Source organism: Hippopotamus amphibius, chromosome 6 (genome assembly GCF_030028045.1).
Source record: "Hippopotamus amphibius kiboko isolate mHipAmp2 chromosome 6, mHipAmp2.hap2, whole genome shotgun sequence".
In the NCBI taxonomy this organism is placed as follows: domain Eukaryota; kingdom Metazoa; phylum Chordata; class Mammalia; order Artiodactyla; family Hippopotamidae; genus Hippopotamus; species Hippopotamus amphibius.
The window spans coordinates 41203903-41230660 of record NC_080191.1 but is presented as its reverse complement, the minus strand read 5'-3'; the positions used below and the strand labels follow the sequence as shown (position 1 = coordinate 41230660).

Below are 26758 nucleotides of genomic sequence, written 5' to 3'. Positions count from 1 at the left end.
GGTACTGGTGTCTCTGAAGGGATGCTGTGAAGCTGGGGTGCAGCCTCTTGAAGAGGGAATTCTAACTGGCTCTCTGGTCATGGTTGAAGCTGGTTTTGGGGGTTTTGGAAAAACTGCAAAGTGATACTAATTGTGGTTACTGGAACGAATGATTTCTGCAAGATGAAATGTTGCTGGAGTGACCGTAACCAGATAACAAGCAAAAAGGAAAGGAGCATGTGTGTTCCTTTTCTGGCCTTCCAGTCTCCCTTTAGCATCTCCCTGTTGGCTGATCTTAAAAGGGAGCCAGCTGTCATAGTAGAAATGTGCTTTGCTGAGACTTCAACCCCAGGCATCACAGAACAGTGTAAAGAAGACTGGGTTAGAAGCTGAGAGGTGGCTTAGTCAGCATTCCTTTAAAGCTTCTTATGCAGTGATTCAAAAAAGACCATATTTTTGTAGGGATTAGGGATAAAAGAAATTTCACTTTTTCCAGGGAAAACTCTATGGGTTAACCTTTTGGGGTGCCTACAATTCATCATCATCAGTTGACTAGGTGACAAAGTAATGTCTGGTAATACTAACTAGTGTTATAAGTGAAGTAAAGTTCATGGCATGTTCATGAAACTCAGAAGATGATCTGGGTGTGATAATTGGATTTGAGTTTTTAAAAATCATACATAGTAGAGACTGGATTGAAAGTAGTACATAAGTGGATATAGGTAGAGTAGTTAGGAGACTATTATACTGATCTAGAGGAGAAGAGGATATCTCAGGACAGTGTTCTCAAAATGTGGTCCGTGTACCATTTGCATCACTTGAGAATTTGTTAGAAAAGTAATTCTTGCCCCCCCCCCATAGTCAAAAATTCTGAGGGTGGGGCATAGCTACTGTTTTTTTTTTTTTTTCTTGGCACACGGGCATAGTTGCTCCGTGGCATGTGGGATCTTCCTGGAGCTGGGATTGAACCCGTGACCTCTGCATTGGCAGGCAGATTCTTAACCACTGCGCCACCTAGGAAGCCCATAGCTACTGTTTTAACAAACCCTCCAGGGTATGTTGATGCTTGCTTTGAGAACTCTTTGTTTGGGACAGGGGTAATAGCAGTGGATTTGGAAATAGATTCAAGAGATAATTACAGGAGCTAAGGTCTATTGGACTTAGAAGTTGAGAAGTTGGTTGACTATGGCTTGTACAAGGAAACCTTCATAGAGGGAGGTGCTACTGAAAGACATCTTAATATTGCAGGTTAATGCATTCATTTATCTAGGCTTGTCTAAATAAATCATGCTTAATCTTGAGTAATGAGCTAACAGTACACAAGGTCAGGCATTCTGAAGGTGTTTTTCTGAGATTTGCTTTTATGGCCTTTTTTGAGGTCTTAGTTTATCCCTTGTCTCTCACAGCTCTTGATATGTGTCTTGTGTGTGGTTCATATTCAGGACAGTCCTACTTTGAGTTACCTTTGTATGCTCCAGGAAGTTAATCGACTTTATCAAAGCAGGAGATAGTTAAATGGTTTTCACTTTCTTCTGTGACAAACTGGTATTTTTAAAATTTTCTGAAATGTGTAAAAAAGCAGTAATATCAGATCAGACATTTATTTTTCCTCATTAGTGGTATATTTTTCCAAGCAGTTTTCAATTAAAAAATGAATAGTTTTAGAAGGATGCCTTCTGTTCTTAAAGAAGCAGCTAATGTCATTGAATCGATGACCGTATACATGGTCTAATAAATTCTGGTAATTGAGCAACTTTATCAATTAATAGGAGTTTCTCTAAATTTAACGTGTGTGTTTTTTAAACTCTACTAAGCACAATTTTCTTGATGGAAAGGTAATTTCTAAATGTTACAGTTTCTTTTTTTTTCTTTAGAAAGATTGACTTGAATACTGAATATTGAACATATATTAGGGAGCTGGGGATAGCAAAGAGAGCCTGTAAATAAAACTTTAAACAGTTATAAACCTTGTTTCAACTAATATAATTAGACGTGTTGAAAGATAAACTGAGGCATATTAACATTTTTAAGAGTTTATTTGAGCAAACATCCATTTGAATCAGGTACCTCCAAACTGGAAGCGGTTAGGATCACTCCACCAACAGGAGCTGGGCAAGGTTTTTATAGAGAAGACATGAAGCAAAACAAGGAGATTATTTGATTGGCTACAGCTTAACCCGTTACATTGTTTGGAAGAGCGTAGTTGGCTTTTTGTCATTAGTTGTTTTTAATTTCTAGGCCTTTACAGGAATTGACTCTGGATTGGTTTTCCCTTTGCAACCAAGGCATTAGAGCTGATTCAATCTCATGGCCTTGTATGATTACTTCAACAGTAGTTATCCTTTTTCAGTACATTCCAACTCAGAATCTTTATTGAGCATCAGTTAACATATAAGGAAGCTTGTTAAAAGTTCCCTTCAAATGACAGTATGGTGGGTAAAGAAATAGTGATGCCTGAAGGAGTCTGGAAAGGCTTCTGGAAGGAGGTGGTATTGGGACTGGTAAATTTGGGAGTATGAATGGCATCCTAGAGAGAGGAAACGACAGTGCTTGAGAAGCCTCTAAGTGAGGCGTGTTTGGCAAGACTCCCATGATTAATGCAGTTGCAGCAGGAAAGAGGGCTCAGAAAGGAAATAGCGATATTGTAGATATTATTTTAGGTGTATAGTGTTAGCTTATTGAAGGTTTTTGAGTTAAGGGGGTCATGTTTTAGGAAAGCAGCTGATGACGGTATGCAAAGTGAACTACATCTAGGACAGGTGAAAGGGGAGACTTGCAGGCTGTTTCCTTACCTTCCCTGATGGTACCAGTCAGCTGGGAGTAATTGTAAAACTATAGATTCCCTGCGCCATCTGAGAACGGGTTTAACCAGAATTTCCAGGGTAGACGCCTAGAAAGCTGTATCTTTAATGAGTGCCTCGCATGATTTGTATTTTAAGATGTTTAGGAAAGAAACAGTATTAGGCAGTTGCAGGAGTCAGCTTTTGAATTCTCTGAATTTTCATGTTTATCACAATGTAAAATTTTAAATTTTAAAAGTCACTATCGGTGTCCAGTGTTTCAGAAAGCATTTCTTTCAGTTTATGATTTAAATTTTTAGAAAAGAAGAGCATTTTATTTTTATCCTTTTCTCTCCTTTGCTTTTCTCTCACTTTTTAAAATCATAGTTGTTGCCTTTTGTCTCTCTTTTCAACTTCAGAGATCTGGATGCTTCTTTTTTCCCTGGTGGCTATTTTCCCTGGGAAATTTCCTTACCCACTGCCCCTCCCCTTTCCTTGGCTAATCCAGCCATCATTTACTTCTAAAACAATGGCCACAGTATAGGTTTCTGAGTTGGATTTGTGTTTGGGAGGGGGTAGGAAACCCCCCAGGAAGAATAGCTGCTTGGAGGTAGAGTAGAAGCCTGAAGTTTGATAATTTCTGTTTTCCCTGTCAGTATTTCCTAAGTTGACGGAAGTATCTGAATTTCTTCTTTCATTTAATTTTTGATTTGTCTTAGGTTTTCCCTCACAGTTCAGAGCTATGAGAGGAAGATGGGGAAAGTGTATTCATTTCTTTTAGGCTAAACTGAACAGTTTATTACAGCCAGGAAAGTAATTTGAAAACCATCAGTCACAAAATGGCCTGGTTTACATTTTTTAATACTACCACATTATATTGTATCTAAAATAACATTGTTATTTTATGTACCACTTAAAAAAATTCAGCTAAGTATTACGTAATAGTAAGATGCCATTTGATTGTAAGACACATCCCTCATTCAGAGATTTTTAATGTGAAAAGTGTTCATCTTAGAAAATCTGTGAAATAGGATATTTTTCCTGCTATTTAACCATGCTGACTTTATAATGGCAGTATTGTATTTTACTTGCACAAGAGAGGGGAAAATAGTGATATATATATATATACAGTATAATATGTACATTCTTGAAAAACCTTGTGGTCTTCAAAATTGTGTACTAAAAAATAACAGAACCTCTGGGAAAAAATAAGATCATGACAGACTACTCAGCCTTAAAGTACTAATAAACCCAATAATTATCTAATAAAAATGCTTGCACATTTGGGAAGTTACATTAATTCCCTAATAAAGATATATTCCAGTAAATGTAGGACTTTACATTTAACGAAAAGGTGAAAGCTTGATAGAAGTGTAAGGAAGAGTTGAAACTAGTGAGTAATGTTGCAAAGGCAAAATGCTCACAGGTCTTAGAGAGCCAAGCTCTAGCATGCACAAAACAGGACACATGGCCAAACAGAGCCAAGAGGAAGAACGTGGGGCTATCTGGCATTAGAGTACAATTCCCATTACAGTATAATGTTCTATGGTTGGTGTTATCGAACTTTGTACTTGCATCACAAAGTGTTGAGGGGAAAATCTCATAAACCAAAGCAACTTGAATGTTATACCTTCATCATTCCCCTCTTGACTATTTGGTATAAATTAGTTTGTGTTAAGGAAACATGCATTATAGCAGAATAGATTGAATTCTCTCAACTGCTCTGTATTTCTCTTACTCTGTTCTCCTTGTTCAAGATGTCTTCCACCCCTTCTTCAGCTTTTCTGATATTCTTGCCTTCTTTATTATAACTGCTCCAATCTTCAGTGATTAATCTTCCATGCTTCTGTAGCGCTTGTCATCTGTACTACTCATTTGGCTTTTAAAACATGTCATTACCTTTTCTTTTTTTGCCCTTCCTGCTAATCTGTAGGGCCATCATTGATTTATGTTATGAATAAATAGCACTTATGCCATGGCCTTCTGAGTATAGGTGTTACACATAAGCCATAGTATTTTCTATTGTCTATATATGCATTATCTGTAAATTCTGAATGTAGGTAGATTGCCTTTCATGGATAGTGCCTTCCTGAAAACATGCACAAAAGTCAGATGTGGAAACACTGAGCAATAGACATACATGCTATGTGCTCTTCTAGAAAGCTAAATAATATAAAATCCCTGATAACACCTTGCCTTTAGAATACTATATTAATGTTTTTATCCTTCTTAAACTTATTCTTTAATATTATTCCTTCACAATTGAACACATTCTCCAAGAATTGAGTTCAGTGGGCATCCAGTTGATGCGGAAGAGCGAACATGCATGATGATTTTCTCCTTTGCTCACACGTGTTTCGTGTATGATACTCAAGTGCATGTTGGCACTTTGATATTTTGTCTTTCTACCTATTAATGAAATATATAATGCCCAGTTATATATTGAGTAATGACATTGCCAGTACTGCAGAGTAGCACAGACTTCTGTCTGAAAGTCAAAGTTAGGTATATGACACATATACAGTGTCAGTGTATGATTGAAGTATAAGTTGTTTAAAAGTTAAGGCTTTTGGGGACTTCCCTGGCGGTCCAGTGGTTAAGACTTCACCTTCCAATGCAGGGGGTAGGGGTTGGATCTCTGGTCAGGAAGCTAAGATTCCACATGCCTCCGGGCTACCCACATGCCTTGCAGCTAAAAACCAAAACATAAAACAGAAGCAATATTGTAACAAATTCAGTAAAGACTTTAAAGATGGTCCATAAATAAAAAAGTCTTAAAAAAAAGTTAAGGCCTGTGATTTTGATCAACTCTTGGGTTCAGGCAAAATTAGTAGTTCTTGGAAAGTGAAAATTAATCTAGTCTGTTTTTAGTATTTTCTTAATTATGCAAATGAGCAAATGTGCTACGAGGTTTAAAATATTTGTACCAAAGAAAAAATTTCAGGGAAGATGGAGTAGTAGGCAAGGATGAGATATTAGGAAAGATAATTTTTGAAAGCTGTGGAGAAAGTATAAGCTCAGTGTTTATGAGATAGGAGGAAAGAAGATATAAGAGTCTAGGGAATGATTAGTAAGGACATTTGAGCAGAATTTGGGGTATGATATGTTTTGTCTTTGTTTATTTTTGTTTTCATCCATTTTTTTAAGCTCTTTATTGGAATATAATTGCTTTGCACTCTTGTACCAGCTTTTGAGATACACCAAAGTGAATCAGCTGTTATTTATACATACATCCCCATATCCCCTCCCTCCCACGACTTCCTCCCACCCTCCCTGTCCTGACCCTCTAAGGCATCACCCATCATCGAGTTAATCTCCCTTTGTTATACAGCTGCTTCCCACTAGCTATCTGTTTTACAGTTGGTAGTGTATATATGTCTGTGCTACTCTCACTTTGTCCCACTTCCCCTTCGTTCCCCACCCCCAACCCCGTGTCCTCCAGTCGATTCTCTGCATCATCCATTATTATAAATATGGGCAAATGACTGTAGGTGGTAGGTCAGAATCTTTAATTTTTATTTTGACTATTGTTAAAGAAAAAAGTTAGTGGGAAATGGCTGTAGTATAGCATTCTTTAATTATTTTATATTTTAGCTGCTCAGTTTATTTACTCTCGACGTGACAAACCTTCAGTTGTTGAACCTGTAGAAGAATACAGTTATGAAGATTTGAAAGAATCCTCCAGTTCTCTTTTGAACCATCAGCTAAGCGGAATTGATCAAGGTATAGTAAAAAGTAGTCTATCTGTGTTTCTGATCTGAAAATGATTAATAATCAGTTGACCGGAATTTATCAGTTTTATTCATTTATCAGTTTTATTGTTCATAATTATTGTGGGTAGTAATGGTATGAATTACCATTATATTTTATATCTTCAAGGAAAATTTTCATTTTATCGATGATATTTTGTGAGGACTGGATGGTTAACTGTGGTTGAAAAATTGTGTGGCTGTTGTTTAGTAACTGCAAGTTTTGATTCAAGTCTTAGGAGAGAAACCAGTGATTTGTTTTAACAATATTTATTGTTTCATAAGTTCTGTGTAGAGCTTATGGTTAGATTACAGAAGCTCATTTCCTCACAAATATTAGGTTTCAAAAGGCTGGTTTTTATTAAAAAAAGAAAATTTAAGTCCAGAGTAATACTATACAATGTCCTGATTGGTCACAGTCATGTAAATTAAGTGTCAAGATAGAACTCATAAATGGTAATGGCATTGGTTTTGAGTTTACTTCTTTTTAGTTCTCTTAAACGTTTTAACAAAGATATTTTATATTTTGTCTTTTGTCTTTTATAAATAAATTTCAATTATGACATTGTTTCAAGCATACTACTCAAGCTGTAGAATGATGAACAATGTAGTAGACCTAAAATCACCAGGTATAACAGTATGTCATCCGCTGGTAGTGAGCAGGGCTGAGCTGATTTGCTTTTTCTCTGGAGTGTGGCTTTGTTCTATAAATGTTTTTAAATTGAAAATTTGTAACAATTTTAAAACAGGAAAGGGGGAAGCGTATGAATCTGAGAGCTGATCTTTGAATAAATCGGTAAAATGTGTGAGCCACTACCCAAATCAAGAAAAATGAAGAGAAGGCACAAATATACAAATAAGAAAGCAGAAAGGGAAACAACAGAGAATAAAAAAATTTCCTTATCAATTCTGCAAATACATTTGACAATCTGGATAAAAATTTGTAGAGGAACTGCTGTATAAATTCCTTGATAGTTTTGATTGGGTATTTTTAAAGAGTGTGTTGCAGTTGTCATTGTGGGGGGAGAGGGTAGGAATGAAGTAGAAGTCTTATACTTTTTCTGCTGTGCCTCAGAATGATTAAGGAGGTATAAGTTCAGAGTTATGTTTGAAAATGAAAATTAAGTATTCCCACCTGATGTATGTAAGTAATTGCATGATAACAATAGTAATGTTTGTAGCTAACCTCTACTAACTGCTTTCCTGGGTATTGTTCTAAGTGCTGTTCAGGTATTCACATATTTAATCTTCATAACAACCTTATGAGGTAGGTCAGGTATTGTCCTCATTTTGCAGGGGAAGAAAATGAGACATAAAGTTGCTTGGCTGAAGTTGCACCAGCTAGTAAATGGCATTAAGGATAGGAACCAAGACAGCCTGACTCCATATGTCTACTTTTCATGTATGTGTAGACAACAGTTGCTATAATTAATTAGAAGAGGCTGTGATGCTAGCTATATACTAAGTAATCTGTTCTAGTTTTAGTAATTCATGTGTTTATGAAATAGGTATAATTTTTCACATTTAGCTTATTAGCCTAGAATTAATTTTGGACTCCAGCAAAGCAAAATTACCCAAATATTTGAGGAATTTATTTTTAATAATTAAAAAAGGGAACAATGGGAAAAGTATTAAGTACCTTTTTTTTTAAAAGAAAGGATATTGCCAGTAGATTCCTTGTTCAGTTTGGAAGCATGTAATATGTAATGTACAGTGCATTCTGTGATCTGGTTTCACTGGGTTAGGGAGTCTGAAAACTTGAGTTCTATTTTGATTACTGCTAAACTTAGTAGTGCTGTGATTATCAGTCCTCTTATCTTTATGATTTAGAATTTGATATATCTAAGTCATAGAGTTACTGTGAGGATTAGAAAAGATATATATATATATGTATATATCATGCATATATATATAAGTATTAATATTTTGAAAATTGTCAACTGCTATACAAATAAAAATTAATATATTCACACATTTTTATTCAGTGGCCTCTAGGTACCAGCTGCTATTTTAGGATCTAGGGATATAAAGCCTTTGCTCTCATGAAATTTATATCATTAATGTATGTTATTAGTAATTACTTTTTATAATAACATAGTCATCAGAAAATAAAAACCCTTAAAGATTTAGACATCCAAATTTAAATTTTGTTTTTAAAATGAATGTCCAGGGACTTCTCTGGCAGTCCAGTGGTTGGAAATCCATGCTTCCACTGTAAGGGGCACGGGTTTGATCCCTGGTTGGGAAACTAAGATCCCACATGCTGCACGGTGTGGCCAAAAAAAAAAAACAAAACACCAAACACTCTCTCCTCAAAAAAAGAATGTCCATTCTCTTCTTAATTTATTGGACTTCCTAATTTTTAAGGCATTTTTATGCCAGGTTATCTTGCCTATTTTTAAAGCATTGTTAAGGATGATTTTAGTTGGCTGGGTGGAAGTGAAGTTAGCCTAAAATAAAACTTAAGGTACTTAATACTACTTAAGGTAGTAATGCAAGAAATTTAAGAAATATACTTAGTGATTAACTGGGTTCACTAACAAGTTAGAAATATTTTCATAATTAACCTTCCCTTTCTACACATGTAAAAAATCATCAGTATAGACCTCATCATCCTCATTGACTGAAATAGATTTTAGTGTATACAATTTATGCTTTTTTCAAGCATTAGTCAGTATTACTTTGGATTATAGTCATTTGTTATAGTGATTTCTTAGTTATTGAAATTGTTCCTCTGATAAAGGAAGCTAGGCATATTGTGGATAAAAATATAATCACTGTAATTTTTCCCAAGGAAAAATGAGTTGACCATCCTAGTATAGTTTCAGTCCTTTTTCCAGTTTTGAAGATTGAGGTTCTTTCATGACCCCACTTAGTATAGCTTTTAATTATTGTTGTCTGTTCTAGCTCGTCTTTATTCATGCCTTGATCACATGAGAGAGGTACTTGGAGACGCTGTGCCAGATGACATATTGATTGAAGCAGTTCTGAAGAACAAGTTTGATGTGCAGAAGGCTTTGTCAGTGGTTCTGGAGCAAGATAAAGTGCAGAATTTGAAAGTCAAGAGTGAGGGAGCAATATCTACAGGAAAGATAGCGAAAGGTATGCTTTTACTTGTTCTCTTTTAGTTTTACAGTTAATGCTTTAAAAGAGGCTTTGATTTGATTGAGCTGTTAAGAAAAATAGAAAACTTTGCATGTTATAATAATTCTTAATTATTATCAATTGATTTTCCAGTTTGTGAATTTTTAAGCTGAATGGCTGTGCTCCCTTCACTCTGTTAAAGCCTGTTTTTTATTTCCCTGCTTGTTCTTGTCACTAGCAGAATATAAGGGAAATAAAATTAGATAATAGCAAGACAAAACACTTTTTGCTTCTTGTTAGTATCTTACAGATCTTTTTAATTATTAGTGTTTTTTTTTAACTTTAATGGGTCAGGTGATAGACATTCATAGCCAGACAGTGTCAAAAAAATCCCTTTATGATTATAGAATTTTATGAATATAATTTAGTTTTATTTAAATATCCTAAGTAGGGTTTTTCTAGGTTGCGCAATGGTTAAGAATCCGCCTGCCAATGCAGGGGATACAGGTTCTTTCCCTGCCCCAGGAAGATCCCACATGCCGCGGAGCAACTAAGCCCGTGTGCCACAAAAATAATTAAATAAATAAATAAATAAATAAATAAATAAATAAATAAATATCCTAAGTATTATAATTCTACCACTCTTTCATTTCATAGCCAGATCTTTAATTTTAAATTTTAGTATTTGGGGTTAAATTTAGAACTTAGTCCACATGAGAAGGGAACCAATTATATTAATTAGTATAATATCTGTCAGTAGGAGCATGGTTTGTTAACTGGGTTGATATTTCTTATAACCTGAGGACTAGATTTTTGCCACAGTGAAATTGTATGCAGTCTGTTACTATGAAATAAGGGTTGTTTTATGTAAATGTAAAATTTTTTTGTTCTGATGGGGGCGGGATGCACTTTTAACTGACCAGTAGTATGAGAATGAATCTAATGTGTCATCTGTATTAATAGCTTATCCCAGATCACAGTAGAAATTATAGGGTATTATTTGTTTGCATGTTTTTAATACATTAAAAATACAGAAGGTGAACCTAGTTCTTTCCATTGGTTTTTTAGACATTTTGAATTTGAGACAATCCTGACTATAATTTAAGTATCTTGAAACCATGTATTTATAAAATTTGTGAAAATTAGAGCATTGACTAACTTGGTAATTACCTTTGTATATATCAGTGAACAAAGTGTGAAGGTCACTTAAGATGGTTAAAGGAAGGTAAAAATCCTTTATTATTTTTTTTTTAGAATGTTCATTTTTTGTTAAATAATGATCGTGTCACTTTATTCACGTAATAATTGAAAGAAACATTTAGTAATTAAATGCCTCATTTCATGTTTCCTTTTGGTTGCTGTGACTGTCTTCTGCATATGTCAACCTATTCATCTGAAAATTAATGGCTCTTGTAAGGTAAGGAGTCTTATTATCTTCCTCTGAAGTTTCAGCTGATAATGTTCAAAGATCTTGTCCTCAATCTGCAAACCGTTTGGATTGCAGTAGCAAATCCTTTGATTTTTCTGGCCCAGTAGCGAAATATGGATTATATTATAATTCCTCGGTTTTACCAAGTCACTATTTACTCCATAAAAAAAAGAAACTTGACAGACCTAAAAGTGAAAAGAAACTAGAATCATGTAAGTTAACAAAAGAGCTGTCACTAGCTGACCTAATTGACGATATTCCAAGAGATTCTTGTAAAAGTCAGCCATCAGTCAGATTATCATCCACAAATAGTCTGGAGAGTCTACTTTCAAAGAATTTAGATGCTGATTTGTTAAGACCTCATGCATCTGAATGTATTTCCAAAGATGATTCTGCTTTCAAAGGAATACCAGATTTAAAATCTTTAATGATAAAGAGCACAACACCTAATAACTCTTTATTTATTCAAAATAATTCAGTACCTGATTTGCAAAACATTCCAGTACAAAACAGTTTAGGAAGTTTAAATAATCCTTTGGTCTTAACTAGCTCATTGGAAAATATGGCTCTTGATAATTTAAATGCTAGTAAAATGGCTGACGTTGGACGTGTTTCTTCAGTTGAACAAAGCACCAAGAATTGCGTATTAAAAAATGACAGCGTGCAGTTTTCCCAATGTGAAAGTCCATCCTTAGCTGAACTGTTTCAGGAGCACAAAGAAAACAATCCGAGTCAGTGCTTTACTTTATCTGATCTTTGTAACCAGCCATCTGCCAGTTTCACAGATCTAAGTTTGGGATCCTTTCCCTTGTCACAACTAGCAAATCGGTATCAGTCTTCAACTGGAATATCAGAATTAACAGGATCTCTGTCATCTTTGGCATTCTGTAAAGCTTCTCCAACAAGAGACCTTGAGAATTTGTCACTTTCTGATTTGATTGCAGAAACGATTGATATAGACAATTCTCAGAATAAGAAAGATTCCTGTATGCTTAGTTTATCTGAAATGAGGTCACCTGGAATAGATTCAAATATCGATCTTAGTGTCCTCATGAAAACCCCAGATTTTGTTCCCAAATCTGTAGTAGACCAATCGGTTGCTCCAATACCAGGAACTAAAGTTCTAAGTTCAAAATTAGGGAAAAATTCCCATTCTACTAAGGATAATAAGAAAAAGAGTAAAGGCTCTCTGACTAGGAAACCACCTTTTTCTGTCTCTTGGACCAAGGCCCTTGCCGCCAGACCTTCAGCTTTTGCTTCAACACTGTGTCTTCGTTACCCATTGAAAAGCTGCAAGCGACGCACTCTTGACCTCTATAAGACTTTTCTTTATAGTAGACAAGTTCAAGATGTAAAGGACAAAGAAATAAGTCCTCTTATAGCAATAACACCATTTGACTTCAAATCAGCATCTCCTGATGACATTGTGAAAGCTAATCAAAAGAAAGCTTTTGCTAGAGAATAGTAACAAAAGGAAAACTTGATAACTGTTGTAGAGCTTTTTCTTTTAAATTAATTTAAAGTCTTTATAGGATTACTTTATATTATGGGATTTAAGTTGTGATTTTTATATTAAAATTGTCAAGTCAGTTGATAACTTTAGTTGATATGTACTTTTGCACTGAAATTTTTTTTTTTTACTATATCTTCTTTTAGTGATAACTGGCTTTAAGTTGATAGCCTATAATGGGTGTATGTTTACAAAGTGCTTATGGAAACTTGATATTGTAAAATCAAACTGAAGCTATTCTTGCTTAGAGCATTCAGCTTTATAAGTTTTTACGATGAGATGTTTTCTTTTATAAAATATTTTTGTGCTTTGTCCGTAAATGAAAATGCCACCACTTGAGATTTATTATAGTTTAGTGATGATTTTTCTTATGATATGTGGCACAGCATAGCTGAGACAGTATTATATTTTAAAATATTAGTGAAATCATTCCCAGTTTCATTATTTTTCTGCAGGTGAATACTAAAACTTTTGTATTAGAAAAGCTTAAAATTCCTGACTTTTAAGAATACTGTGGAGCTTGTTGAAATACATTTTTCATGATAATAAAATGAAAATCCTTTTAAGGGACCATGTACATATTGAAGATGGATTAATACATAAATTATTTTTATACATTTTCAAAACCGTTTGTACTAAATGAACACTTTAAAATAAATATATAGAAAGTCTTTTCAAGTATGATTGCATGTTCTTTGAATAGATAATCTTATCAGATCTCTTTCACTTTTTTTAGTATAAGTAATGAAATGTGGAGTTTTCCTCTTTGCTGCTGACAGCTTTATGTGCTGTGATGACAAAGTTTCAGCAACGGCAGGCCAAATAAGAGCTCTTCTAGTCAGTAGAATAAGTAGGTAATTCATCCCTTAAAGCAGTTGTCCTCAACTAGCAGTCAGAATCACTGGGGGAACTTTTTTCAAAACACAGGTATGGTGGCTTCACTCCAGATATGGTGAAGTCAGTCTCTGAGGGATGACACTTGGGAATGTGTATTTTCAAAATGGTCTCCAGTTGATTCTGATGGGTTACTTCTGCTTGAGAACTGCTGCCTTAAAGAAATCAGTAGAATGAAAAGAATTACTAATGCTAAGAATAACATTGGCCAGCTTGAATTTTTAATTTGTATTTTCCAGTAATTAGGAATACCAAGGAATATTGCTAATTAGGAGTTTAGGGTCTTTTACCTAAGAAGATGCTGTTTCTATATTATTAGTTATTTCTTGCAAGAAAAAAAATAGTATATAAAATGTTATTTCTTAATGAGAATAAAATAGCTATATTTTCCCAGTAAGGAAATATTTTTCTCTGACAGCTACTTTACTGTGCATTTGATAATTTTTTGTATTTCTTGTTTGTTTACTTTCAGGATGACATTCCGATCTTTTCAGTTGTATATAATGTTTTTATATCCAGTGTTTTGGTGGGAAAGCTTAAGCCAGCCTTATGTCTTCATTGTTCTTCACCACTCTGTTGTGATGTCTTCAGTTTTTGTTTTTAATTGTAGATTTCAGTGCACATCATACTGATGCTTAGACCTTATAAACCACAAGTTATATTTTATGCTTAAAAGTTTCAATTACTCCAACTGCTGATTTTGTTTTTCTAGTGTTGAACCTTAGTGAAACATTTTAGTGATTTTGAGCTATTAGTCTGTGACTTATCAACTAGATTTATACAGTGTAGGCATTCTCTGGTTCAGAAGTGAATTGTATTCTAAGTGTTTTTTTGAAACTGACAGTAATTCCTGATAGATTAAATGCTATACAAGTGGTCCCTTTGCACATGAATCCACAAGTACTTGTTTAATCCATATTGAAGTTGAACAGTGTTACTGTTATATTACCTTCTTTTATAACAAGCTAATTTTCAAGGGGAAATACACTTTTTAAGCCATATAGTAGATCTTGTAAAGTGAACTAGATCTCCCTTCATTGCCTGATCAGGATTGTAACTACTATTTATGAGATTACTTTTTTAGGGGAAAAAGATTCTGTATACTGGATAATAGGGAAGGTAACAATTTTTAAATGTCTCCCTATTTTCGTTGTCATGGCTACTGGTCTGTCGGGCATGTACCTGACATGCACTTGCCCTGTTGACTAAGGCAGTGTCACAGTCTCTGAGATTCAGAGAGTGGTGCCAAGAAGACCCACTGCCCCTTCTACCCTTGGCCATTGGCTTTTAGTAAGGATACATTGCTAGTGATGACAGTTGCTCACACTAAGTGCGTGTTCTGCACCAGCTGCTGTTTATTGACTGGCTGCTGTCTTGGTAGCTCAGGTATGCTAATTTTTTTTGGTTTATTTTCCAGTTCAAATATCAGTTTTGACATGTAAAGCCATTTTTATTTCTATTATGATTAAGTGCATTAATGGTTTAGGAATAGAAATAGAAATGTTGTATTTATATTTTAAATGGTATAAAATACAGAAGTCATTTAAAATGACCATTTTTCCTCTTCACTTTTTTTGGTTTTTAAAATAGCTGGTGTTCATAGATGTTTTTCCCTCTTGCATTCTAAAGTCTTTAGTTGACTTTTTTGGTTATGGTTTTTCTTAACCATTAATTGCCGAGAACTAGGGTTTCACTTCTATACAGAATACTTTGCTTAACTTCTCTTTCTTAATTGTTTTATCTTTTTCCTACTTACTGAACTGGTATTCTAGCCTCTTTTCCTCCCTTTAACTTTGATTCTTTCTTTCTTGAACTTTTCACCATTTTTTCCTCATATAAATGGTAATAACTATTACTGGTGTGTTATATTTAATATTTAGTGGTCAGTGGGAGGTCATACAACTAATTGTCATACCAAGGATAGACCTAGTCCAGTGCTTTTCCGTATGTGGACCATAGCAAATAAACAAGTACACAGTTCTGTATTGAGGAAGAGCTATGTATTAAGTTTCTGTTTTGTTTTCACACAAGTATATATTTACTTGTAAAATCAGTTTTTTAGTAGCCTAGAAATTGTTTTCTATTACTTATATAAACAAAGGTAATGCTGACTAGACAGTGAGGGATTGCTATGAATTTCTTTACTAGCTTTCTTTTATAATTATATAAGGCTCAGTATACGCATTATTATAATTTTAATTTCTAGGGAGTCAAGAACTTGCTACATTTTGAGTGTATATATACATTTTTGTAAAAGCGACGTTGAAGTAAATTATAATTCTGAGGTTTTTTAAAATCAGGTGTGGAATAATCACAATTTATCCATTAGGATGTTTTATATAAGCTTGATATTTCAGAGTGGTATTTTAATAATTTATGACGAAGGTTTCTGTAAACAAATTGAAAAACAAACTACCTGGTTATGAAGACTTTTTTTGAGGATATTAGTCATTTAGAATTCTTGTTTTCCAAAAGGTAGAATTTTATATTTTTACTTTTTAGGACTCACATAAAAACATTGTTAAAGTATAGATTATGGTGAATATGGGTAATATAATTGCAAAGATGGCAGTGGAAAGTAAAAGAATCGATAAAGTACACATTTCTGACATTGACATGTCTGGTTTATGTGACTTAAAGCAAAGTGTCATTTTAGTTATAGGACATATCCCGAGATGAACAAAGATATAATTGTCAAATGGGAGGGGAAAATGGGTAAACACGTAATTATATTTATTACAGTGTGTGTGGCATGCATGACATTACACTTTCCGAAGTGAAAGTCTTTGTCTTCCTGATCCAAGCTGCCACCTCCTTCTCTGTTTCCTGCTTTTATTAGCAATATCACCATCTACCAGATGCTTAAGCCAGAAACCTAGTTAGCATCATCCTTAATTTCTCTCCCTCATTTACTTCTTATAACTGATTACCAGTCCTTTTATTTCTGCATTAAGAATAAATAAATATATGTGTGTACATATATAGTTGACTGTTGTTATTTGTGGTAGCTATGTTTTGTAAAGTCATACATTAGTGAACACTGAACAAAATATGGGAACACTGACTTAGCGAATACTGAACCATTGATCCTACAGCAAACACAGGGTTAGGTTCCTGTGTCCTCTGGTCAGAACATTTTTGTCAACCAGTCAGTACATAACCTTGTTTTATGTATGTTTAAAGACACTTTAATATATATTATTGGTTAATTGACATTGAACTCACAGCTAGTGGCACTATAACTTAATGCCTGAACAAAGCATTATCTAACATGCATCTTTTATTTGTAAGGCATATTGCAGCTGCCTTGTGCTTATTTAGGAACACTAGACAGTACTTCAGACTACTCCTGGGGACCATTTTAAACAGAAAAATTACCAGCTAACATCACAATGTGAAAAATGTGGCAATAAAGAGGTCATGAAAAAGACACTTGTTTATAGTATGAGAGCTGAAACAAGAAGGCAGAATGTCACCTTGTTTGACCTCAGCTGGGAACATGCATGTTGGGCTACTCAGATTTTTTGCTGCTCTGCACTTGTGCACAAGAGACTGCAAAAGTGCTGAAAGTAATGATTTTTAGCGAGTAGGTGAATTCACAAATACGGAATACTCAGGTGAGGATTGATTGTACCTTTTTTGATCCACTACTCTTTGGTCTTATTGTTACTTTTTCTCTTAAAGGCAATTAGCTTTGGGCAGAATTACTAAAATATTTAAATGGCTTCTTTACTTCTCAGTTAATTTCCTCCAAAGCACTTTCTGCAATACAGCCAGAGTAACTTTTCTAAAATGTAGCTCCAGTTTTCTGTTGCCCTGTATAAACCCTTTATTTTTTAAGACCTTTTATCAGCTGCTTTCGCTTTGTGTAACCCACTACCCAAATCCACCCAAGAACACCTACCTGAGTTTCCTCTGCTTCTGTAGTGCTTTGCCCTTCCCCCTCCATTTGTCCTCCTGGCAATTAGCTCTTGAGGCTGTGTTTTATATATCACTTTACTCCTAATCCTGAGATAGGGGAACCCTCATTTGTTCCCATAATTCACTGTATTCCTTTTCATTGTCACCCTGTGTAAAATTATAACCCCCCCCCCATACATATAGTTCCTTTCCCTGGTAACCCCGCTTTATTGTTCCTCACACCCCTTACACCATCTGACATTGTGTGTGTGTGTGTGTGTGTACACAGTTTTTATTATCTGTCTGCCTATTGCTCCCCATTCCCCCCCCCATGCAATTTCTACAAATGTAGGGATTTTGTATGTTTATTGCTGCTATTCCCAGCTTAGAATACATCTGGTACCTAAGTGTAGGAAAGGGTTTAAAGTAAAAAGTGAGTCCCAGTCTTAAATACTGTCACACATCTTGTTCCCTAGAAGAAGCTGTAAAACAAATCTTTAAAAAAAAAAAATCTTTTATATTCTTCTAGAAACCATTTGCATGTTACAAATAGAAAATGTGTATTTATATCATTACACAAATGGGAGGATATTAAACACTTCAGTATCTGTATCACTTAGTAAAGTATATTGCAGATCTTCCCTTACCAGCATATAGAGATCAGTCTAGCTGTGTAGAACTCCATGGTATGTTTGCACATTATTGTTTGTACAAATGTTGATAAACATGTTAACTTGCTATCACTAATGATCCCAAAATGAACATTTTACATTTCTAGAAATTGAATTTCTGTGCCACTAAGTATATACTTTAACATTTTTGATAGATGCGGCCTAATTGTCCTTAATAGAGACTGTGCCCATTTCCTTCCCACAAGTTTATGAGTGTTTTTGTTCAGATTCTCACAGATAGGGTTGTTCTTCTTTTTGGTGTTATGCCAACCTGATATGGAAAATAATTTTTTCATTTATTTATGTGTCTTTAATGAGTGAGGCTGACTGCTTTGTCACATATTCAAATCTATTTGTATTTCTTTTTCTTTTAGAACTACCTATTCCTAATCTTTGCCCATTTTTCTGCTACCTGTCTTTCATAATGACTTATATGTGTGCATGTGTATTTAATATATTTGATTTTTATATTTAAATTCTAAGAAAATTAATCCTTTTGTTATATGCATGGAAAATATGTTTTCTTACTGTCATCTTTTAGATCATTATTTATAAGACAAATTGTTGATTTTATTATATTCAAATTTACTAATCTTTTATGGGCTTTTGTTGAAAGTTCTGCTTTACTACAAGATAATTTTTAAAAATTATTTATTTCTTGTATGTTTGACAAGTTCTCTCTCTCTTTTTTTTTTTTAAACATTTGAGTATTTGGTCTAGCTGCTATTAGGGGGTGGGGTAGAAATACAGTTTTTCTGCCAACATCTTTTCTTTTTCGATAGCTGGATTTGTCACAATTACCTTTTGTTGTATCACACATCCTTTTTCTTTTTTAACCTGCTTAGCAATGCCATCTTTGATGTAAGCTAAATTCTTCTCTCTCCATCTTTCTTGTCTGTTTTGGGACTCTGTACTATTCCGTTTCTTTGTCTTGTTCTATGCCAGTATCGAATTTTTAACTGTAGCTTTTTATTACTGTTAGTTTTTAAATATTTTATAGGCTGTCATTTTTTTTTCTCCTTGTTCATAATTTTCCTGAATTATCTCCCGTGGCTCTTTTTCCCACATGAGCTTTAGAAACAACTTGTCAAATTACTGAAAAAAATCCAGTTCTAACTTTTATTGAGATGTATAATGTTATCAAAAGATTTTGGGAGAAAAAACTATTTTCATAGATGCAAAAGGCTTTAACATTACACTGTTTGACACGAAACATTACAGTATTTAAATATTTTTTCTAGTATTCTAGTCTTGTAACATTGGAACATTCCTAATTGGTCATGGTGGATTATTCTTTTAATGGGATGGATTTTATTTGAAAATATTGTATTTAAAATTATTCTATTTATTCATCAAATTAATTTCCAGAGGGGTGTGTGTGTGTTCTTTGCCATGTTTTGGTTTCTCTTTTGATGATTTTATAGAGAACTTAGACAGTTTTTCTTTATCATTAAATAATTTGAAGAGCATTGAAATTATTTGTTTCATGATAGGAATTATCTTTCTCAATATTCTTAGGTCAGTTTGGGAAGTTTTAATTTTCTGAGAAAACTATGCATTTCATCCAGGTTGACAAATGTATTTGTTTAGCATTGTAGCAAACATTGTCTTATTCTTTTAGATTCTTCTGTACTGTGGTCAAATCTCCATCCTTATTTTAAATATTGTTTTCTCTCCTCTGCTCCCCTCCCCCGCCCTGCTGCCAGCTTTTTTTCCTCTTGAGTTTTACCTTGTAATTTATTTTTTTCCCCCAAAGATGGGCTCCTAGATTGATAATTAGTTCTACTGGTTTTAATTCATTATGAGTTTATGACCTAATCTCTTCCATTTTTAATTTTCTACCTTTCTGAGTAGAACACTGACTTTAAAAACATTAAAAATTTTTATCTTAAAAATTAATGTTAATTTATGAATTTTCAAACATGGATAATAATATAACACTCGTGAGCCCACCATTTAGTTTCAACAGAAGGTAGCATTTGCCACACACACTTCTGATCGATCTCTCTCTCTCTTTTCTAAGGAATAAACTGTTAGATTGGAATTCAGGTTCTCCCTTTCCTTGTTCCTCCCCACTCCCTTGAAGTTGATATGCATTATTTCCATTCTCTCTTACTTACCTTTGTTCTCTGTAGTTATTGTTTTTCTTATGAATACTCTATTTGCTGTAGCATATGGGTTCTTTTAGAGTTACTGTTATTTTCTGGATAATCCACAATGTAATTTTGATTTCCTTTTTAAGTCAAGAATCTGATTTTTTTTTTTTTTAATCCCAGGTTTTGGTAGGATTTTTGTTTGCTATTTTTGTTATGATTACTGGTTTCATTGTACTGTTATTGAAGAAAGTGGTCTGTACCTTTTACTTTTTGAAGTTTATTGAGTTTTTCTTTGTGATCCCATGTAGTTTTATAATGATTTCGTAGGCCCATGTCAAGAATATGAATTCTGTGTTAAGAATCCAAAATATGATATATGTCTGTTACTTTTCAAATTTTTATAGAGTTCAGTATTCTTACTTAAATTCTGTTTCCTTGATTGGCTATAGGCAGAGAGGTAAGTTAAAATTTATTACTTAGAGATTTTGCCCTGTACATTTTGTTATATAAAGATATCTGATCCTTCTGTGGATTTGAATTTTTCATTAATGTAAAGTTCCTGGTTTGCTTGTTTTATGCCTTTTGCCTTAAACTAAATTTGCTTAACGTTAATATCATGTTTGCTGCTTTCTCTAAGTTTTATTTGTCTATTCTTTTGCTTTCATTGTTTTGAGTCACTTTGGTTTAGTTGCATTTTCTATATTTGTTTATAATTTGGTTTGTCAGAGACAGATAGTTTTTTCCCATTTATGGCATTGATAGGGTAATACATTCTGTCACTTAAAAAATATGTTGTCTTTTATATTTATGTATTTTAATATATGGTCTGTTTGTTTTGACTTCGTATATACCCTTTGATAACTTGGAAATATTGTAGTTTATCTGTATAATATAATAATATGTTTTAAAAATTTGCCAGCTTTAAACAGTATGTATGTGTTTCTCTGTAACAAAAGATGAAGAAATTAACACACTTATACTTCACCCCTCTTGATGTCTCATAATTTTTGTTAATATTTTAAGTTCTTAGGGAAAGTGTTTACCTTTACACCTTTTATTATATATTTAAACTCTTATTAACTGAATTACTAACTTTAGTTTTTTAAAGAGTCCTGGCTTTAAAAATTGACCTCTTCCCTCCCTTTATCTCCTGATATTTTTAGTCGTATATACATAGTGCCAAGATTTATAGTATTTTCCTTAGATTCTGTACTCAAAATTTCCTTAGTTTTAAACCAACCATATAGTTATCTTAAAACTGATTGGTTTCTCATGATTAGGCCTCTGTTTATCTCTTGTTTGGCTTTGACATCTTTTCCACCTCTCACCTGCCCCTCCCCACAAAATATACATTTAAAATATTCCCCAAATCATTGAATATATGAAAATGATTCTGTGACTTATATCTGCATTATAAATAATAGTCCTTGGTTCCTCTTTCTTTCCTGGAGGGCTTTGCAGACATTGCTGTATTGTTTTCTATTATTGTATGTTGCTAAGCTAAGCCCATTCCACTGCTTCTAGTGTGGCTTTTTCTTTATTTCTGTTAAGTTTTTTTTTTTTTTTTTCCAATCTGTATTTTTTGTGAGCTCTGCCTGCTTACTTTTCAACTTGTCTCCTGTTTTTATCATCTTTTATTTTGTGTGTGTGTGTGTGTGTGTGTGTGTGTAGTAGTAGTATGTTTTTTGGGAAAAGTGGGATAGAAACATCTTTATTTTGTCTCTTTAACTGGGTATATCTTCCTGGCAGCACTTGATTAGATTAAATGCCTCTATCAACTGTGAAACTAGATTAATTTGAGAGGCTTGTGAATAATTTCTTTCTGGGTGTGTGATATGACAGACCTTGTTACAAAGATTTAGATGCTTAGGTATAATAATTCCACTGACCATATCAACCTGACTTTGAAATGACATATCACTGAACAGTCTAAGAGAAAGTTTCTTTTATTATACTCATGTGGAAAATTTTTAAAATATATTTGTATTTTTAGAATTTTGAATGAGAACTTAATATCTGTATGAAAATTAACCATTTATCATATAAGTTGGAGCTCTTTAATTTCTAAAATGATGTATTAGATGTTTATGGGTCTCCTTAACTTAGATAACATTTTAGTTCATTTTATTAGCATATGTAATGTTGGAAGTAACCATTACAGCAAATTACCTTAGACTGGGTTATCATATAATTTTGTTAGACATTCATATGGGTGAACTGCTAAAGGAGTATATATTTAGGGAGTAAAATCATAGGACAATCTGTTTTCTGTTGGTTTTTTCCTTGCCACCTTAAACCTACCAAGGGTGAGGGAATTCACTGTCCAAACTATAAAACAAGTAACATGGACTCTCGGGTTTTTTCCACAAAAAATCCAGAAATTGAGATACACATAGTATTATTGTTTGAAAGGAAGGGCAGAAAAATCTTATTATTTATGGCTTAAAATTTTATGATTAGAAGAGAAACTTGGAAGAGAAATAGTTTTTGACAAAATGAATATTAACGTGTGAAATGAGGTTTAACTTTTGATTGCTATTGAGACTTTTTGTAACGTTGGGTTTATTTAGAATCTTTTAGAAAAATAGTTGATCTAAAAAAAAGTAAACATTAAAGAAAAAATAGTTGGTCCACAATTATGGAAAAGGAATCATGTGTAATTTAAATTTAACATTTTAGGGACTTCCGTGGCTGTCCAGTGGTCCCTTCCACTGCAGGAAGCATGGGTTCGATTCCTGGGGGTTCAATCCCTGGTCATGGAACTAAGATCCCACGTGCCATGCAGCCAAGAAAATTTAACATTTTATATGGTTCTTAAATTGATGTTTCCATTGCCTCACAAATAAAGTAGACAAATGTTTATATTAATCATATCATTAAGAAAATTCATTGTTTAAAAGTATTGGAGGCTTTGGAGAAATATACTTTAACACTGGACAATTCAGGTACTATTTTTGATAAGATTTGTCTTGAGTAGTATTGTGGTTTGCTCATACTGTTTAGAAACCTATTATGCATCATTTTCTTTTCCCTTTGAATTTCATCATTTTTCCTTCAAGTGAAGTTTTCATTTACAAGAAATAAAGCCTAATTTTACAAAATGAGGATATAGTTATTTGCTAGCATTGTTTTGCTAGTGTTGTAGTATTACTAGTCTATAAAAACAAATGTCATGTAGTTTGTCTGTACACTATTTGAATATCTGTAAAGTATTATTTGTAACTATACTCAGATGACGATTATCATATTTTTGCATCTCAATGGCAGATTGTTTCCAGAGAAGGTACAAGAAATTAAAGATAAAGCAGAGCTGTAAACACTTGGAACAAGATCATTTTTTTTAACTTGGTTATTGTGCTATATTGTGTTTGTTTCTTTCTTCAGCATTACCTGAGTAGCTAAATGGGAGTGATAGTGTTGTTAGATTTTTAGGAAAAGATGTAACCTCGTTTTTCTCCCTTCTCAGGTCAGATACATTATGAGATTTTATCCTTATCCTGGAAATAAAGACTGTGATTAATTTGAAAAGTCTACATTACAAAGAAAAATTATTAATATAGGATGTTAGGAACACTTCTGAATCTATTATATATGTACTTTTCAGTAATGTACTTAAAATATATATTTTATTTTGCTTTAATCCTTTTTTTGTAGAGAGTTGAAAATGAATATATTTAACTACAATTTTTTTGATGTCCCCTTTTAAATATATTTTTCCTTGAAAAATCCTTTCATTAATTTTTCTGTCACTGAGTAATTTTATTCAAGCAGTTAGAAGAATTTTATACTTGTACAGAAAACTTTAGAATTAATTGCCGTTCTGCTTTAAAATTCTGTGGGCTTTTGAAAGGAAGTGGTTTATTTCAGTGAAAAAACTTAAGTAGTTCAGAATGTTCTCAGATATGTCTTAAGATTCTCTTTGTGTATACACCTACACTGGAAAAACTGAAGCACTAATTGCTTAATTTAAAAATAATTTGCTTTAAACTCTCAAAACAGCTTATCTTCTTCGAATAGCCAGTACCATATAAGAATTGCATGAAGGTTAAATGCAGTTTTCTTTTAATCCTAACTTGCTTTTTTTAAGCCTTAGAAATTATAGTCAGATTACATATGTTTGTATATACTTTCTTGTTTCATTCCCAGGCCATTATAAATACTTTTAAAATATTTTTTGAATGCTTGGCATGTGCTAAAGAATTGCTGGGTATTTAGCAAGGGATTAGGATTAGAATGGGATAAATACAATTCAGTTTAGCCCACAGTTACTCCATGTTCAGTTTTTATCAGAAAAATGTGGTAGCCATTGAGGACGTAGATTTAAGCCCCAGACTTTTCCTAGAACTTTACAGTAGCCCCTCAGGGGCTAAGTCTGGCTTAATAGAAGCATCAAATATAGCCAAGGTGTTTTCCCTCTGAACACGTTGCCTATTTCTTTTTATTGGCTATGTGTGAAAGTAGTCTGTTCTGGGAGCTGCTGCTTCTCAACGGAAGAGAGGGAAGTGAATCAATACATTGAATGTAAACTTTGGTTTTGTGTATATTTTATTTGATTATGATGAGAATCTGTGAGGTAGGTGGAAGAAGCTGAAGCTCATGTGAAATAATTTGCATTATTTCACACAGCTATTAAGAGGCAAGTTGTAACTCAAACTGAGTTGTTTTGAACTTGAACACCTCTTTTAAATTTTTTTTAATTTTAGTTTTTTTATTGAAGTATGGTTGATTTATAATATTGTGGTTAGTTGAACACCCTTTTCATTGTTACATATTACTTGCAACAAGTTTTTATATTGTAATAACTTAATCTTATTTTGTATTTGTTGATAAGTATCTTAAGGATGAAATTAAATCCCTTGTTAAAAGAACCAGCTTTATCATTAGCGAGGTACTTAAAAATTACTTTCAACTATTTTTTCTGCTGGTGTTACTTAGAGACTTTGGCATTCCTATATAGAGAATTGGTGTCAATTTCTAAATCCTTGCAAATTAGTGGTTCTAAGAAATGAAGTCCTTTTCTAATTCATTTAATTTTAAATCACTATGTTGTCTTCGATTCCTTACTTAAGCAACAATTCTGTTTGATTTAAAATTCTGAAGAATTTAAATTTTTAATAGTAGCTAGCTTGGTGCCATCTTTAAGCACATGCTTAGATAATAAATAAATAATACTGTTTATTGAGTAAAGCTAGAAAGTCCAAATGAGCCAATGGATACCTAATCCCATTATTTAGAATTCAGAACTGTTAGCATTTTGATGCATTTAAACAATAACAGTAGGCAATATTAATGAACACTTACTACACACCAAATATTCTACTAAACTCCTTATATCTGCTATCTTTTTTAATATTAATAATCACACAGAATAGTTTTTTTTTTTTTTTTTTTTATCCTAGTGTCACCAGGAGGCTCTGAGGCTGAAAAATGGCTACTTGCCCAAGGCCATAAAACTGATAAATGGTGGAGCCAGCATTCAGAATTACATGCTTCTAATGCTAAAATCCTATCTTTTATAGCTTGTGTGTTTCTACATATACGGAATATTCTTTTTTTTTAAATGGAGCCACTCCACTTTTTACCCCATTTAACTTAATCATATGTTGCAGACTTAAAATTTTTTTAACTTTGTTAAATTTTATTTTTAATTGTGTTAAAATACAGATAGCATAAAATTTACCATGTTAACCATTTTTAAGCAGATAGTTCAGTAGTGTTGAGTATATTCACATTGTTATGCAACCAATCTCCAGAACTTTTTCATCTTGTAAAACTGAAACTCAGTATTCATTCAACAACTCTCCATTTTCCCCTTTCTTAGTCCCTAGCAACCACTCATAGGCCTTTTTTGGTATGCCAATAACTTAGGCTTCGTAGTGTTGTTATTTTATCTAACCAAATACCTATTATAGGAACGTAAGTTTTTCAATGTCTTTTTACCAAAAATGCTTCAGTAAATATTTTTGTACTTTTGGTGAATTTTTTTCAATTATTTTATAAAAGATTTTTCTAGAGTAATTTTGCTGGATAAAAAGGTGCACACATTTTTAATGCTTTTAGTGCATATTGTGACGCTACCTTCGCTACCTTCGGGAAGATTGTACTAATTACTTCTTGTATTTAATTGTGAATCATAGTACATTGATAGCATTATTGTATAATGGATAGTTATATTCCATGAAAGGATTTTATATTCATATTGATGTTTTCATTCATTAATAGAGTAGATAAGAGTCAGAGAGGGTTTATGCCTTTGGAGTGGGTGGAGCCTATTGTGATGACAGTCACCTTTGTGTCCCTGAAAATTGTATCCGTGGTGCATTGTGCATGCTGTTATAGGTTGACATTTATTTGTGAGAAAGCAGTACCTAACTTAGAAGTTTCTGTAAGTAAAATAACCCATATAATGCAATTGGCACAGTGTCTGGTGCATAGAGAATGCTCAACAAGTGATAGCTGAACTTAGTCTGAAGAAATAAAGTGTTCTTTTACTACCATCTAAGGAACAAGTGCTACAAAAAGTGATTATATTAAAGTCTAATGCATTGAGGGACTTATATTACTTCCACTCACTTTTTTTTTAAGTCATTCATGATGTCTTTATGTCAGCCCTTTTGGGGAGATTACCTATCTTATATAGCCATTTTAGCCCAATATAGATTCTTC

At 33.3% G+C, this 26758-nt stretch overlaps 1 protein-coding gene across 5 annotated transcripts in view; it reads left to right on the top strand.

Moving 5' to 3' along the window:
• The window catches only part of HBS1L (HBS1 like translational GTPase), a 79205-nt gene that overhangs the window by 5108 nt on the left and 47339 nt on the right, over positions 1–26758 (top strand). For 3 of the 5 annotated variants that reach the window (XM_057738645.1, XM_057738644.1, XM_057738649.1), the window contains exons 3-4: positions 6354–6482; positions 9416–9610. In XM_057738645.1, coding sequence (XP_057594628.1) covers positions 6354–6482; positions 9416–9610 — 324 coding nt within the window. The other 2 variants (XM_057738647.1, XM_057738648.1) reach the window with 2 other exon arrangements.